Below are 14614 nucleotides of genomic sequence, written 5' to 3'. Positions count from 1 at the left end.
AATCTTTTTTTTTTTTTTTTGAGACAGAGTCTTGCTCTGTTGTCCAGGCTGGAGTGCAGTGGCACAGTCTCAGCTCACTGCAGCCTCAAACTGCCAGGCTCTAGCGATTCTCCCACCTCAGCTCCTCAAGTATCTGGGACTACAGGCGTGCACCACTATGCCCGGCTAATTTTTGTAGAGATGGGTTTTTGCCATGTTGCCTAGGTTTGTCTCATACTCCTGGACTAAGCAATCAGCCCGCCTTGGCCTCCCAGAATGCTAAGATTACAGGCGTGAGCCACCGCACCTGGCCACAATATTCTCATAGCTTGCGGACAGGTTTTCTCTACTGAGCTGTTCTCAACTGCTAACACAGAAGTTAGTCACTGTCTTTTCTGCCCTCCAGTGCTGTCTCTCGGGGCCACTGTCCCTCCCCCCACTCTGGCAAGGCCCCTTTTGTCCCAAAGCCCCTTCTTGTTCCCCTTCTCCCAGGACTGGCACAGGCTTCCTTCCAGACCATGCCCTCCCCAGACCTCAGGCTCCCTGATCATGGCGAGCCCTGCGGATGAGGCAGGGAAGATGGATCAGCCCCCAGGCCTCTTTCTCAGGATGTGTCCTTCCTCTCTCCCCTTCTCTGCTGGCAGGATGGGCAACACTCCAGATTCAGCCTCAGACAACCTCGGTTTCCGCTGTGCTGCAGACGCAGGCCGGCTGCCAGGGGAGCTATAAGCAGCTGGGTGGTGACAAGGAGAAAAGCCCTCCAGGGTCACTGTCATTCCCTGGCCATGTTGCAAACAGCCCAATTCCAAGCTCGGGAGCTTCAGCCTCAGGAAAGAACTTCCCCTTCTCTGTCTCCCATCCCTCTGTGGCAGGCGCCTCTCAACAGGGCAGGAGAGGACTCAGCCTCCTGTGTTTTGGAGAAGGGGCCCAACATGTTGAAGGTGGCTGGGAGCCAGGTGTTTCTCTTAGAGGCCAAGTATTATTGACACAGGGGCAAATAAGCAAACAATTGGAACAGAGGGCTCTGAAAGGCCATTTGTTGAGCATTTTAAAATCTATTCTCTTTCTCCCTGGATGATTCAGGAAGCTGACATTGTTTCTTCAAGGCAGAATTTCCCTTGTTCTGTTTTCTCAGCCAATTGCTGTGGAAGGAGAATGCTTTCTTGGTGGCCTCATCTGTGGTTTTGTGTCCCTCTGAAGAAGGAAACTAGTTTCCACTGTGTAACAGGCAGACATGTAACTATTTAAAGCACAGTTCAGTCCTAAAAGGGTCTGGGAGAACCAAATGATGTATTAGGTGAAGCGGTGCATTGTGGGAATCGCAAAGCAAATAGTACTCCAGAAAGACAAATATCAGAAGCTTCCCATTCTTTTTTTTTTTTTTTTTTTTTTTGAAACAGGGTCTTGCTCTGTTGCCCAGGCTAGAGTGCAGTGGTGATCACTGCTCACTGCAGTCTTGAATTCCTGGGCCCAAGAAATTCTCCCACCTCAGCCTCCCGAGTAGCTAGGGACTACTAAGTGTGCACCACCAGGCCTGGCTAAGTTTTTGAACTTTTGTAGTGATAGAATCTCACTATGTTGCCCAGGGTGGTCTCAAACTCCTGGCCTCAAGCGATCCTCCCACCTCGGCCTCCCAAAGTGCTGGGATTACAGATGTGAGCCACCTCGCCTGGGCCCCCTTCTCCATATGCCTCCAAAACTATGTCCCTGGAGAGTAGCCTGCTCCCACACTGTCACTGGATGTCATGGGGTCAATAAAATCTCCTGTGATTGTGTATCTCAGACATTTCTGTGTCTTTGATTCTCACCTTGGGACCCTAAGAGGGCCCAAGTGTCAGTAACTCTGGGCCTCCCCTAAAGAGAAACAGAGATGGTGGCTCATCCAGGAAGTGGAGGAGCAGGGGGTTCCTGGTTCTCAGGCCACCTGTGATCTCTGCCCACCCAGGGCCTGCCCCAGCCTGCAGGTATTGCTCTGTGGTGGGAACACTGCTTCCCTTGTGCACAGCCTTTGAGAGGAGATCATGGCCTCAGCTCCAGGGGTTCCTAGCCAAGGCCAAGTGCTCCTTCTGCAGAGGACTGCACACATCTCACCCCTTGGACTTATATTTCCGTGACCCCCTCCCCACCTGCCCCCCAGCCCTCCCTGACTGGCCAGGCCCTCAGTAGTCCTCCTCGGCCAGGGAGAGGAGCACAGCCTTGGGTGTGTTCTCGAAAAGGGCAGCCCGGTTCTGCTGCTGCCCCTTCTTCACCCAGTGGCCATAGATTCGGAAAGCGTAGGCGTCGATGAGCCGGCGCAGAGGCCGGAGGGCATAGGGGTCTCGGATGACGATCTCCCGGGTAACCGGCTTCACTCGGCGGTACTGGTAGTAGATACGCACTGAAGCCAGCACAGTGACAGCGATCACCTGCAGGGCCAGGTGGAGAAGCTGGGCTGCAGCAACCCCCTGCCAGGCCCTGCCCCTCCAGCACAGGGACACTCTAGGCTCTGCCACGAAGCCTTGGGTGCCTTCTGCGGGGCCCTCCTAGTGTCCTCCACTTCCCACTTGGCCAGCATCCGCAGGGAGGAGCCAGTGGGCTGAACCTGCCATCTCTGAAGCCATCACAGGGCGGCTGGGAGGGGTGGGGTGGGTACTCTGGAAACCCACGGGGTGTAAGGACCCCTGGGAGAGGAGAGGGCTTAGAGGTTTGCACTTAGAGGCGGGTCTGGGTCAGGACTCTTCATACCTTGAACTTCCCCCGGGGACTGAAGTGCCGCACTTCCTCCACCACGTACTGCTGGAAGAAGGGGTGTGCCAAGGCCTCTTCCGCTGTGTAGCGGTTCTGGGGTTGCACTACCAGGAATCGGGAGACCTGGGAGGGGAGGAGAGGGGAACCAAGAACATCAAGGCAGATCCCCTCCAGCATGTCAGGAGAGGCGGGGCCTCCCTGGGCAGGGGAGCCTGGCATCGCAGTCCTGAGCCCAGGAGCCAGTTGGCCTGGCCTCTTACCAGGTCCTTCACAGTGTCCGAGTAATCATCCCACTCGGGCGAGCCAAACTGGTAGTTGCCACTCATGATCATCCTCAGCATCAGCATCTGCTTCCGGTGCCAGAAGGGCGGGGAGCCGGCCAGCAGTGTGTACATGATGACGCCAGTGCTCCACCTGGACGTGTTAGGGCCCAGGGCCACTTACCCAGTGCCAGGGGCACCGACCCAGCCCTGCCGGCTCCCTCCCTCGCCCAGCCCAGGCAGGTGATCCTCCTTCCTCGGTGCACTCACATGTCCACCTCCTTCCCATAGCCCGGGTGGTCCTCATTCATGGAGCACTCGATAATCTCGGGGGCCAGGTAACTGGGGGTCCCGCAGACCTCTGCAGGAACAGTCATCATCAAGACAGATCAGCAGGGCACTCAGAAGAGGAAGTCCAGGCCGGCTGCAATGACTCATTTTTATAATCCGAGCAATTTGGGAGGCCAAGGGAGGCAGCTCACCTGAGGCCAGGGGTTCGAGACCAGCCTGGCCAACATGGTAAAACTCCGTCTCTACTAAAAATACAAAAATTGGCCGGGCGCGGTGGCTCAAGCCTGTAATCCCAGCACTTTGGGAGGCCGAGGCGGGCGGATCACGAGGTCAGGAGATCGAGACCATCCTGGCTAACACTGTGAAACCCCGTCTCTACTAAAAAATACAAAAAAACTAGCCGGGCGAGGTGGCGGGCGCCTGTAGTCCCAGCTACTGGGAGGCTGAGGCAGGAGAATGGCGGTAACCCCGGGAGGCGGAGCTTGCAGTGAGCTGAGATCCGGCCACTGCACTCCAGCCCGGGCGACAGAGCGAGACTCCGTCTCAAAAAAAAAAAATAAATAAAAATAAAAATACAAAAATTAGCCAGGTGTGGTAGCACATGCCTATAGTTCCAGCCACTCAGGAGGCTGAGGCAGGAGAATCGCTTGAACCTGGAAGGCGGAGGTTGCAGTGAGCTATCATCCCACTTCACTCCAGCCTGGGCAACAGAATGAGACTCTGTCTCAAACGAAAAAAAAAAAAAAAAAAAAGAAAAATAAAGAGGAAGTTCAAAGAGACAATGGAGATGGAACAGAAATGGAGCTTAGGCTGGGACTCCCCCAATATCCACCAACTTCAGGGCAGGGCGGGGTACTGCCCACAGGGCCACCAGCTTAGGGCCATCCTGGCCTGGAACAAGGGTAATGGGAACCTAGGAAAGGACTTAACTGAAGAAATGTCTAGCCCTGCCGGGCATGGTGGCTCACGCCTATAGTCCCAGCACTTTGGGAGTCTTGAGGTGGGTGGATCACAAGGTCAGGAGTTCGAGACCAGCCTGACCAACATGGTAAAACCCTGTCTCTACTAAAAATACAAAAATTAGCCGGGCGTTGTGACACGTGCCTGTAATCCCAGCTACTCAGGAGGCTGAGGCAGGAGAATCGCTTGAACTCGGGAGGCAGAAGTTGCAGTGAGTCGAGATTGCGCCATTGCACTCCAGCCTGGGTGACAGAGTAAGACTCCATCTCGGGAAAAAAAAAAAGAAAGAAAGAAAGAAAGAAAGAAAAAAATCCTATCCCTTGAAATGGTGGAATTTTTATTCTGGGGAACAATTAAGTTAGGGGAGAAACCCAGGCCATCTCTATTCCGCGGAGGGTCGATTAAGCGCCCGAGGCCCGGACGTGGGCCGAGTCCATGTTACCAGACCTCGCAGCCTCTCTCCTGGCTCCAGCTGGCAGGAAAAGCCAAAGTCTGTGAGCTTGATGTTCATGTTGTCATCCAAGAGGATGTTCTCGGGCTTCAGGTCCCGGTGCACAATGTTGAGTTTGTGCAAGGCGCAGATCACCTCCAGCAGAGCTCGCATGATCTTTCTAGGGTGGGGCACACACTTGTCACTCTTCCTCTGCGCAGAGTCAGGCGACAGGCAGGGAGACACAGCTCACATTTCAGCCACACTGCAAGGGAGCAGCACACACGCCCAGCCCAGACACCTGCACGCCCTGCCTCCCCTGAGGCCCCAGTGCGTGTGGCCCTAGGCCAAGTGGGAGGGAGCGGAGAGGGGGCAAAGGGACGCTCACCTGGTTTCCTTCTCACTCAAAGTGACCTTCTCAGTGAGGTAGTCAAAGAGCTCCCCTCTCTTCATCCTGTGGAAACAGACGGTTGATAGCTGGATCGGTCCCAAGACCACCACCCTCCTTACCCTGCTCCCAGAGAGCTGCCTTCCGCCCTGATACCTCTAGAAGCTAAGTGGGCCACTCCCCGTGGAGAACCACAGTCTGGGGAGAGGAACCAGGGAAGTGAGAAGTGTTCTGGAAGAACCGGGAGAAAAGCAAAGGAGGCTGGAGAGAAGTGGCCCATGTCAGGGGCTCAGACTCTCATCAACCCTCCGAGGAATAGAGATGGCCTAGGTTTCTCCCCTGACTTAATTTTTCCCCTGGAAAAGTTTTTCCCACCATTTCATGGAGTAGGCATTTCTTCAGCTAAGTCCTCTCCCCAGGTTCCGATTACCCTAGTTCCAGGCCAGGATGGCTAGAAGTGACCAGGGAAGCAATGGGTCCTGAGCTGGTGGCTCTGTGAGCAGTACCTCTCCCAGCCCTGGGCCCTGAAGTAGGTGGATTTGGGGGAGCCCCAGCCCAAGTGCCATTTCTGTTCCATCTCCATTGTTTCAGTGTGGGGGTTCTCCTATCTGTGGAAGTGACAGTGTGGACTGGGATGTATCGGGGCCTAAATGATGGCTGGAGGCTGAAAGAGAGGACCATGAACCACTGGCCCAGGAGCCGAGACCCAGATCAGGAGGACATGAGTATCCCAATTCCCCCCCCCCCCCCATGGAGTTTTGCCCCAGGCTGGAGTGCAATGATGCAATCTCGGCTCACTGCAACTTCCGCCTCCCAGGTTCAAGCGATTCTCCTGCCTCAGCCTCCCGAGGAGCTGGGATTACAGGTGCCCACCACACCTAGCTAGTTTTTGTATTTTTAGTAGAGACAGGGTTTCGCCATGTTACCCAGGCTGGTCTTGAACTCCTGACCTCAGGTGATCACCCGCCTCGGCCTCCCAAAGTGCTGGGATTACAGGCGTTGAGCCACGACACCCAGCTGAGTATCCCGATTTTTTCCCAGGAAACAAATGCGAAGAATCGGCTGTGCAAGAGTTGCAGGTGCAAAGTTTGCCTATTACGGGATTAAGAATTGAGGTTCAATCTTCTTACCTCCTGGGATGATCTAGAAAGAACTCTCTGCTAGAACCATCTAGTTATACCCTGGAGGGCTTCTCAGGGCAGCATTAAAAATAGCTTCCCTCAGCAACTTCTTCAAAGGTTAAAGACATCTGAGCTGCCCCCAAGGGCTATACAGGACAGTGCCACAGAGCAGAGTCAAGACAGCTGCTGCTGGTGAGTCTGGAGGGGTCCGAGAAAGTCTCCCTCTGTTGCCCAAGCTGGAGTGCGGTGGCTGAATCTCAGCTTACTGCAACCTCTGCTTTCTGGGTTCAAGCCATTCTTGTGCCTCAGCCTCCTGAGTGACTGGGATCACAGATATCCGTCACCATGCTGGGCTAATTTTTGTATTTTTTGTAGAGATGGGGTTTCGCCACGTTGCCCAGGCTGGTCTCAAACTCCTGGCTTTATCTGATCCACCTGCCTCAGCCTCCCAAAGTACTGGGATTACAGGGGTGAACCCGGCCTTAATTTTATATTTTTTTGTAGAGATGGGGTCTCGCGTTGTTGCCCAGGCTGGTCTCAAACTCCTGGCCTCAAGCAATCCTTCTACCTCGGCCTCCCAAAGTGTTGAGATTACAGGTGTAAGGCACCGTGCCTGGCCAATAAGTCTGGAATCCATATTTCACAGAGTACTTTGTGGTGTTCACGTTTGATGCTTAGCAATAACGGGCTCATCTTACTAATCCTATTGATGCAGAAGTAGGGGCGTGATGATGGTGGTGATGGTGATAATGATATTGACCTTTGGACCACACCCCAGGTGCAACCTCTACCACCTGCCTCTCTCCTCGATACTGCTGGCCTCCCTTTTTCCAATCCCACCTCATTACAGTCATCCCTAGATAGTCAGTGAGATCTTTTCAAAAGGAAGTCAGGCTGGGCACGGTGGCTCACGCCTGTAATCCCAGTACTTTGGGAGGCCGAGGCAGATGAATCACTTGAGGTCAGGAGTTCGAGACCAGACTGGCCAACATGGCGAAACCTTGTCTCTACTAAAAAAGTATACACATAAAACATTTGCTGGGCATGGTGGTGGGTGGGTACCTGTAATCCCAGCTACCTGGGAGGCTGAGGCAGGAGAATCGCTTGAACCCGGGAGACAGAAGTTGCAGTGAGCCGAGATCACACCACTGCACTGTAGCCTGGGCAACAAGAGCAAAACTCTGTCTCAAAAAAAAAAAAAAGTAAATCAGATCACGTCAGCTGCCCAGTCTTGACCCTCCAAACTCCTTACCATGGCTAAAATGCCTGCAGGACCTGGTCTTTGGTGCTGACCGACCTTACATCCTGCCATCCTCTGCTTGGGTCACTTCCTGGACATGCCTTCCTGACCACTCGGTCTAAGGAAGCCCCTGTCTCTTGCTAACCCTTGTTCTACTTTATATATGTCTACAGTTCTCCCTCTTTATCTGCAGGGGATATGTTCCAAGACCCCCAGTGGATGCCTGAAACCATGGATAGCACTGAAGTCTATACTTACTATGTTTTTCCTATATGTACATACCTAAGATAAAGTTTATAAATTAGGCACAGAGATTAACAGCCAATAATAAAATAGAACAATTGCATGGTGGCTTATGCCTGTAATCCCGGCACTTTGGGAGACTGAGGTGAGAGAATCGCATGAGGCCAAGAGTTTTGGGTTTTTTTTTGTTTTGTTCTGTTTTTGTTTTTGAGATGGAGTTTTGCTCTTGTAACCCAGGCTGGAGTTCAATGGCACGATCTTGGCTCACTTCAACCTCCACCTCCTGGTTTCAAGCGATTCTCCAGCCTCAGACTCCCAAAGTGCTGGGATTACAGTTGTGAGCCACTGCGCCTGGCCTGAGGCTAGTAATTATTAGCATTCACACTATGCCACTCACTGTGCTATTATCACTCCCATAATACTGATGAGAAAACCGAGATTTAAAGAAATGATCCAGCCCACAAGTGGTGAACCCAGGTTTCCAAACCCGGCAGCCGGACCCCAGGGGCTGATCTGTCTAAACACCGTGATTGTATTTGGCATCCTCAGCTCAGGAGCTGGCTGTGGTCTCCAGGCAGCCCTGGGGTTGGAGAGCGGATGACAGTTGACAGTCGAGGTTCTCTCAGGTGTGGCTTGCTCCAGGGCTGGGTACTTACAGGTCAAACACCAAGAAGAAGAAAGTGTTGGTCTCATAAGTGTCCTTCAGCTGTACTGAAATGGAAATGGCTAGCTTGTCTCAAGTAGCAGGGGAGCCCAGGTAGGGGCAGCCGGGGCACAGGGGTCAGGGACAGAGGCTGCTGTGGGCTAACTTCAAAAGCTGACAGGGGAATCAGGAGGGTGCTCAAAGGACATCAACCCAGGGTGTGGGCAGGCCCAGGGACTTTATTATTATTATTATTATTAGAGACAGGATCTCACTGTGTCACCTAGGCTGGAGTGTAATAGTGCAATCATAACTCACTGCAGCCTCAAACTACTGGGCTCGAGTGATGCTCCTGCCTCAGCCTCCTGAGTGGCTGGGATTACAGGCATGCATCAGCACACCTGGCTAATTCAGCCCGGGGACATCAAACCCCCATTCCCCTGCCTGCATCCATCCCAGCCTGGGACCCCTTCTATCAGAGCAGTGAGGGTGGAGCTGGGAGCCTTGAGCCTGGGTGGTTCTAGCTGGCTGTGTGGTGGGGCCACACTCCCTGGCTTGGGCTGTCAGGGCAGAATCACAGGGGCGCACCCTGCCATGTGACTTGGGGTCATCACTCACTGATGTTGGGGTGCCCTGAGACCTTGCGCAGGATATCCACCTCCTTCAGCGTGGCTTCTCGCAGCTCTCGCACCTCCTCGGGGCTGAAGCTGCCTCCACCGGTGACGTCGATAACCTTCACTGCGTACTCCTGGCTCGTGGGCTTGTGGATGCATCGCCTGACCACACTGCTAATGCCCCTGGGAGTGCAGAGGACAAATGACCTCGGGGGGCCCCTCACCCCATGGGGAGTCCCAGATTCGAGGCTGCAGCAGAGATGTCTTGCCCTTGTCAATAGATTTACACTTTCCCCCAAGTTCCTCTGAGCTTTTGGAAATGGTGGATGAATAAATACAGGCACAGTCAGGTGATTTGCCCAGAGCTGGTGAGTAACAAGCCTGCTCGCAGGCCGTGTAACTCCTAGTTCAGTGCTCTTTTTTTTTTTTGAGAGAGAGAGGCTCACTCTGTTGCCCAGACTGGAGTACAGTGGCACAATCCTGGCTCACTGCAACCTCCACCTCCTGGGTTCAAGCAATTCTCCTGCCTCAGCCTCCTGAGTAGCTGGGACTACAGGCACCTGCCACCACGCAGAGCTAATTTTTGTATTTTTACTGGAGACAGGGTTTCACCATGTTGGCTAGGCTGGTCTCAAACTCCTGATCTCAGGTGATCCTCCTGCCTTGGCCTCCCAAAGTGCTGGGATTGCAGGCATGAGCCACTGTGCCCGGCAGCCCCTCGCTTTTTTTTTTTTTTTTAAATAGAGATGGTTAGCCAGACCTGGTGGCACACACCTGTTGTCCCAGCTACTAGGGAGGCTGAGTTGGGAGGATCACTTGAGCCTAGGAGGCAGAGACTGTAGTGAGTCAAGATCATGCCACTGTACTCCACCCTGGACTACAGGGCAAGACCCTATCTTAAGAAAAAAAAAAGATACAGAGTCTTGCTATGTTGCCCAGGCTGATCTTGAACTCTTGGCCTTGAGCAATCCTCCCACCTCAGCCTCCCAAAGTGCTGGTATTACAGGTGTGAGCCATTGCACCTGCCCTGGGAACTTTTGGCTGGGAGAGGTTTCTCTTATCTTTCCTGGCTTCAGGAGGGCAGGACCCCAAACCAAGGGTTTCTCCAAGAGAACAGCGCTTTGGGGATGAAAGTGGGGTCGGTACTCGGGGTGGAGCAGAGTTGGCTGTAGCCTACAGGGCCTGCTGGATCCTAGGACAGCACTTCGTGGGGAAAGCTTGGGCCTTACCTGCCCAGGATCTCTTTGGGCTCATAATTCTCATAGAAGTCCTGTGCAGAATGAGAGTCTGGCAGTGCCTCATCCCGGGTCATGCTCAGATCTTCAGCAGGGGAACTCTGAGTGGCTCTGAGAGGGGAACAGAAAGAAGCTGTCAGCCTTCCTGACCCAGGGGGTGTTCTCCTTGGGGCCTGGAACTGTTTCTCACTCATCCTTAGATCTGGCACCACACTGGCCTATAGTGAATGTTCCAAATAAATGTTTGTGAATTGAGGCTGGGCGTGGTGGCTCACACCTATAATCCCAGCACTTTGGGAAGCTGAGGCAGATAGATCACTTGAGGGCAGGATTTCAAGACCAGCCTGGCCAACATGGTGAAAACCCATCTCTACTAGAAATACAAAAATTAGCTGGGTGCAGTGGCACACGCTTGTAGTCTCAGCTATTTGGGAGGCTGAGGCAGGAGAATCACTTGAACCTAGGAGGCAGACGTTGCAGTGAGCGGAGATCACGTCACTGCACTCCAGCCTGGGCAACACAGCCAGACTCCAGCTCAAAAAAAATAAATTCTTTGTAGAGATGGGGTCTTGCTCTGTTACCCAGGCTGGAGTGCAGTAGTACGATTATAGCTCACTGCTGCCTCAACCACTTGGTCTCAAGTGATCCTCACCCCCTAGCCGCCTGAGTAGATGGGACTAAAGTACCCCCCAGGCTGGAGTGCAGTGGTGCAATCTTGGCTCTCGGCTCACTGCAACCTCCACCTCCCATGTTCAAGCGATTCTCCTGCCTCAGCCTCCCAAGTAGGTGGAATTACAGGCACCTACCACTACGCCTGGCTAATTTTTTCTATTTTTAGTAGACAGGATTTCACCATGTTGGCCAGGCTGGTGTCGAACTCCTGACCTCAGGTGATCTGACCGCCTTGGTCTCCCAAAGTGCTGGGATTACAGGCATGAACCACTACGCCCAGCTCTAATATTTAAGTTTTTTGTAGAGACGGGGTCTCCCTATGTTGCCCAAGCTAGTCTCAAACTCCTGGCCTCAAGCATTCTTCCCGCCTCAGCCTCCCAAAGAGATGGGATTATAGGCATGAGCCACCACTGGACCTGGCCACAATTTCCTTTTTTTTTTTTTGAGACGGAGTCTTGCTCTGTCACCCAGGCTGGAGTGCAGTGGCTGGATCTCCTCTCACTGCAAGCTCCGCCTCCCGGGTTTACACCATTCTCCTGCCTTAGCCTCCCGAGTAGCTGGGACTACAGGCGCCCACCACCTCGCCCGGCTAGTTTTTTGTATTTTTTAGTAGAGACGGGGTTTCACCGGGTTAGCCAGGATGGTCTTGATCTCCTGACTTTGTGATCCGCCCGTCTCGGCCTCCCAAAGTGCTGGGATTACAGGCTTGAGCCACTGCGCCCGGCCTCACAATTTCCTTTTTAATAGGCCACTCCTGTAGCCTCTCCTTATCTCGCCTTGTGACTGTGCTTCCTGAAAACACACCCCCTTCTAGGACAGGTTTCCTGCACTCCATCCCACTGCTCCTTCCTCATGTTTTGTGTGTGTGTGTGTGTGTGTGTGTGTGTGTGTGTGTGTGGAGATGGAGTCTCGGTCTGTCACCCAGGCTGGAGTGCAGTGGTGTGATCTTGGTTCACTGCAACCTCCCCTTCCCGGGTTCAAGCAATTCTCCTGCCTCAGCCTCCAGAGTAGCTGGGATTACAGACACGCACCACTATGCCTGGCTAATTTTTGTATTTTTAGTCGAGATGGGGTTTCACCATGTTGGCTAGGATGGTCTCGAACTCCTGACCGCAAATGATCCACACACCTTGGCCTCCCAAAGTGCTGAGATTACAGGCGTGAGCCACTGCACCGGGCCCTTCCTCATGTATTCTATCCATAACTGGGACTTTCATAATCACTCACTCACTCACTCATTCATTACATCTCCATTCTGCAGACACTGAACACCCACTCTTCACCAACCACTATGCTGGGTGCTCTGAGGGATGGAGAGCTGGGTGGGTCCATCCCGGTCCCTACCTCTGGTGTCACTCACCAGTGTATGCTCTCACCTCCTCCGCTAGACTGTCACCTCTAGGATGTCCTAGCTGTCTCTGCCCCCCATACCCAGTGCGGGTGTCTGGCAGGGGCTATTCCTTGAATGTAAGTCAGTGGTTGGGCAGGTACCCCTTTGGTGTTCAGGGTCCTGCTGGCAGAATGCCCCATGTCCTAGCTAACAATGGCCAGTGAGCCCTGAGTGGTCCTGCTGCAGCATAGAGGCAATACAGGACACTCAGGCCTGGACACAGAGGCGCTGAGCTACCCCGCCTTGCATCAGGAACATGGAGGCTCCTACCAGGGAACTCAACTCCTGCTTCAGATGTAGGATTTAGGCCTGGCATGATGGCTTACACCTGTTATCCCAGCACCTTGGGAGGCTGAGGTGGGCAGATCACTTGAGGTCAGGAGTTCAAGACCAGCCTGGGCTACATAGCGAAACCCTATCTCTACAAAAAATACAAAAAGTAGCCAGGCATGATGGCTCTTGGACCTGTGGTCCCAAGTTACTTGGGAGGCTGAGGCAGGAGGATCACTTGAACCCAGGAGGTGGAGGTTGCAGTGAGCTGAGATCACACCACTGCACTCCAGCCTAGGTGACAGAGTGAGTGAGACTCTGTCTCAAAAAACAAAACAAAACAGGCCGGGCACGGTGGCTCATGCCTGTAATCCCAGCACTCTGGGAGGCCGAGGTGGGAGGATCACGAGGTCAGGAGATTGAGACCATCCTGGCTAACACGGTGAAACCTCGTCTCTACCAAAAAATACAAAACATTAGCTGGGCGTGGTAGTGGGCACCTGTAGTCCTAGCTACTCGGGAGGCTGAGGCAGGAGAATGGCATGAACCTGGGACACGTTGCTTGCAGTGAGCCAAGATCGTGCCATTGCACTCCAGTCTGGGCAACAGAGCGAGACTCCATCTCAAAAACAAAACAAAACAAAACAAAACAAAAAAACAGGACAAAACAAAACAATCAGATGCAGGATTTGAGGAATGCAGAAAATATCATTTACCAACAGGGAAAAGGGCAGATAGAAAACAGGCCCAACCTGCCACTCAGCAGGGCCAAAGCTGCCTCCAACCCCCTTTTCCCCACTGCTTCTGGGCCTAAGAAGGCCTGGCCTCTCAAAGGAGCCAATTTGCTGACCAGCCAAGCAGCAGCTCAGGCTGCCTCCAGGATTGGGCAGGCTGTTCCAGAAATCCTGGTGGCCCCACTACTGGGTGCCTGGTTACCAGAGGAAGGTTTAGAATAACAAGTCCCCTCTGCTGGTGCCAGGCATCTGGGCTGCTCACGCACAGGCCTTCTCTGCCTGCCCCATCAGCAACTCGGTGGAGCCTGGGACTGTCTCTTTCCCATAAAAACAAGCCCATTTGCTGGTAAGTCCTTCTAAGTCCTCACAATGGGCATCTGTGCCTCATCACCTCCCAAAGCTGGGTAGTGCCAGCTCTCTCCTCTCCCCCAGCCCTCCATGAGCAGAAAGTACACCTGGAACCCCCTATGAGATGCCAGCCTAGGCCTAAGGCTCCAGTCCTTGGCACAGCCAACTTGGCCAAGTTGTGGCTACACTCACCTTTCCTGGGGTGCTGAGGAGGTGGTTATCTTGCCCCAGCTCCAGCTCTGACTGGGGCCAACTTAGTGCCTCTGTCTACTGCCCCACCCAACCCTCACACCTTTCCCAAGACCCTTGTGGACAGGGTTCCCACATGGGAGTAGGCAGCCCAGTCCTTTTTTTAGACAGAATCTCGCTCTGTCACCCAGACTGGAGTGCAGTGGCAAGATCTCAGCTCACGGCAACTTCTGCTTTCTGGGTTCAAGCAATTCTCCTGCCTCAGCCTCCTGAGTAGCTAGGACTACAGGCATGAGCCACCATACCCAGTTAATTTTTGTATTTTTAGTAGATATGGGGTTCCACCATATTAGCCAGGCTGGTCTTGAACTCCTGACCTCAAGTGACCCTCCCACCTTGGCCTCCCAAAGTGCTGGGATTACAGGTGTGAGCCACTGTGCCTACCTGGCCTGGTCCTTTTTGGCACATAACTTCCCTCCCCTGGACTCTGAAAGTCCAAAAACCAGATCAGCCTCAGGGACCTCTTTTCGGTAGGGAAGTCCCCCAGATGCGGGTTTCAAGGGTCAATGCTGCCACTCTCCCCGGTCCATCTGCCTTCAGAAAAGAGACATGGATGGAATGGATGTGGGAGTTTCTATCTTCTCTACCCTCACTCCTCCCTGCTCCCTGCCTGGTACCTGGCTTTTGTCCATCAATGGGCTAGCTACTCACGGTTAAGTCCTTGCAGGCTCTTGAAGGAGCTTGACAAGAATCCCAAAGGCCTCAGAGCCCCCAGGGAGAGGGGACCACAGAGGGCTGAAGCCGTGTCCTGAGCAGACACTTGGAAGATATCGTCTGCTGTTGTTTTGAGTTTTGCTATTTGATGACCAGAGGCTAACGT

At 53.5% G+C, this 14614-nt stretch overlaps 2 protein-coding genes across 6 annotated transcripts in view; one reads left to right on the top strand and one right to left on the bottom strand.

Annotated features, from left to right (window-relative positions):
- The window catches only part of SUMF2 (sulfatase modifying factor 2), a 15392-nt gene extending 13629 nt beyond the window's left edge, over positions 1-1763 (top strand). For 2 of the 4 annotated variants that reach the window (XM_030933322.1, XM_030933323.1), the window contains exon 9: positions 624-1756. In XM_030933322.1, the coding sequence (XP_030789182.1) occupies positions 624-708 (85 nt within the window). In that variant the 3' untranslated portion in view covers positions 709-1756. Of the gene's footprint in view, positions 1-27; positions 146-623 lie in introns of all 4 variants that reach the window. The other 2 variants (XM_030933324.1, XM_010380530.2) reach the window with 2 other exon arrangements.
- PHKG1 (phosphorylase kinase catalytic subunit gamma 1) lies at positions 1019-14614 on the bottom strand. Of its 2 annotated transcripts, none has more exons than XM_010380531.2 (10): positions 14446-14614; positions 10126-10242; positions 8901-9079; positions 8296-8350; positions 5036-5101; positions 4665-4828; positions 3237-3327; positions 2967-3120; positions 2704-2829; positions 1019-2384 (listed from the first exon to the last, which is right to left on the bottom strand). In XM_010380531.2, the coding sequence occupies exons 2-10, from the start codon at positions 10206-10208 to the stop codon at positions 2139-2141; spliced, it is 1164 nt and encodes a 387-aa protein (XP_010378833.1). In that variant the 5' UTR covers positions 10209-10242; positions 14446-14614; the 3' UTR covers positions 1019-2138. The 2 variants fall into 2 exon arrangements, with proteins under 2 accessions (XP_010378833.1, XP_010378834.1); XM_010380532.2 differs by having other exon boundaries at positions 8941-9079; positions 14446-14560.

Source organism: Rhinopithecus roxellana, chromosome 6, assembly GCF_007565055.1.
Source record: "Rhinopithecus roxellana isolate Shanxi Qingling chromosome 6, ASM756505v1, whole genome shotgun sequence".
Lineage (NCBI taxonomy): Eukaryota > Metazoa > Chordata > Mammalia > Primates > Cercopithecidae > Rhinopithecus > Rhinopithecus roxellana.
This window is presented reverse-complemented; position numbering and strand designations above follow the sequence as displayed.

Coding starts and splice junctions, on each gene's coding strand:
- PHKG1 (XM_010380531.2), bottom strand. CDS start 10,208: ATGACCCGGGATGAGGCACTGCCAGACTCTCATTCTGCACAGGACTTC. Junction 5,102..8,295: donor TTCTTCTTGGTGTTTGACCT/GTAAGTACCCAG, acceptor CTGTTTCCACAG/GATGAAGAGAGGGGAGCTCT. Junction 3,328..4,664: donor GCCAGGAGAGAGGCTGCGAG/GTCTGGTAACAT, acceptor CTGTTCCTGCAG/AGGTCTGCGGGACCCCCAGT.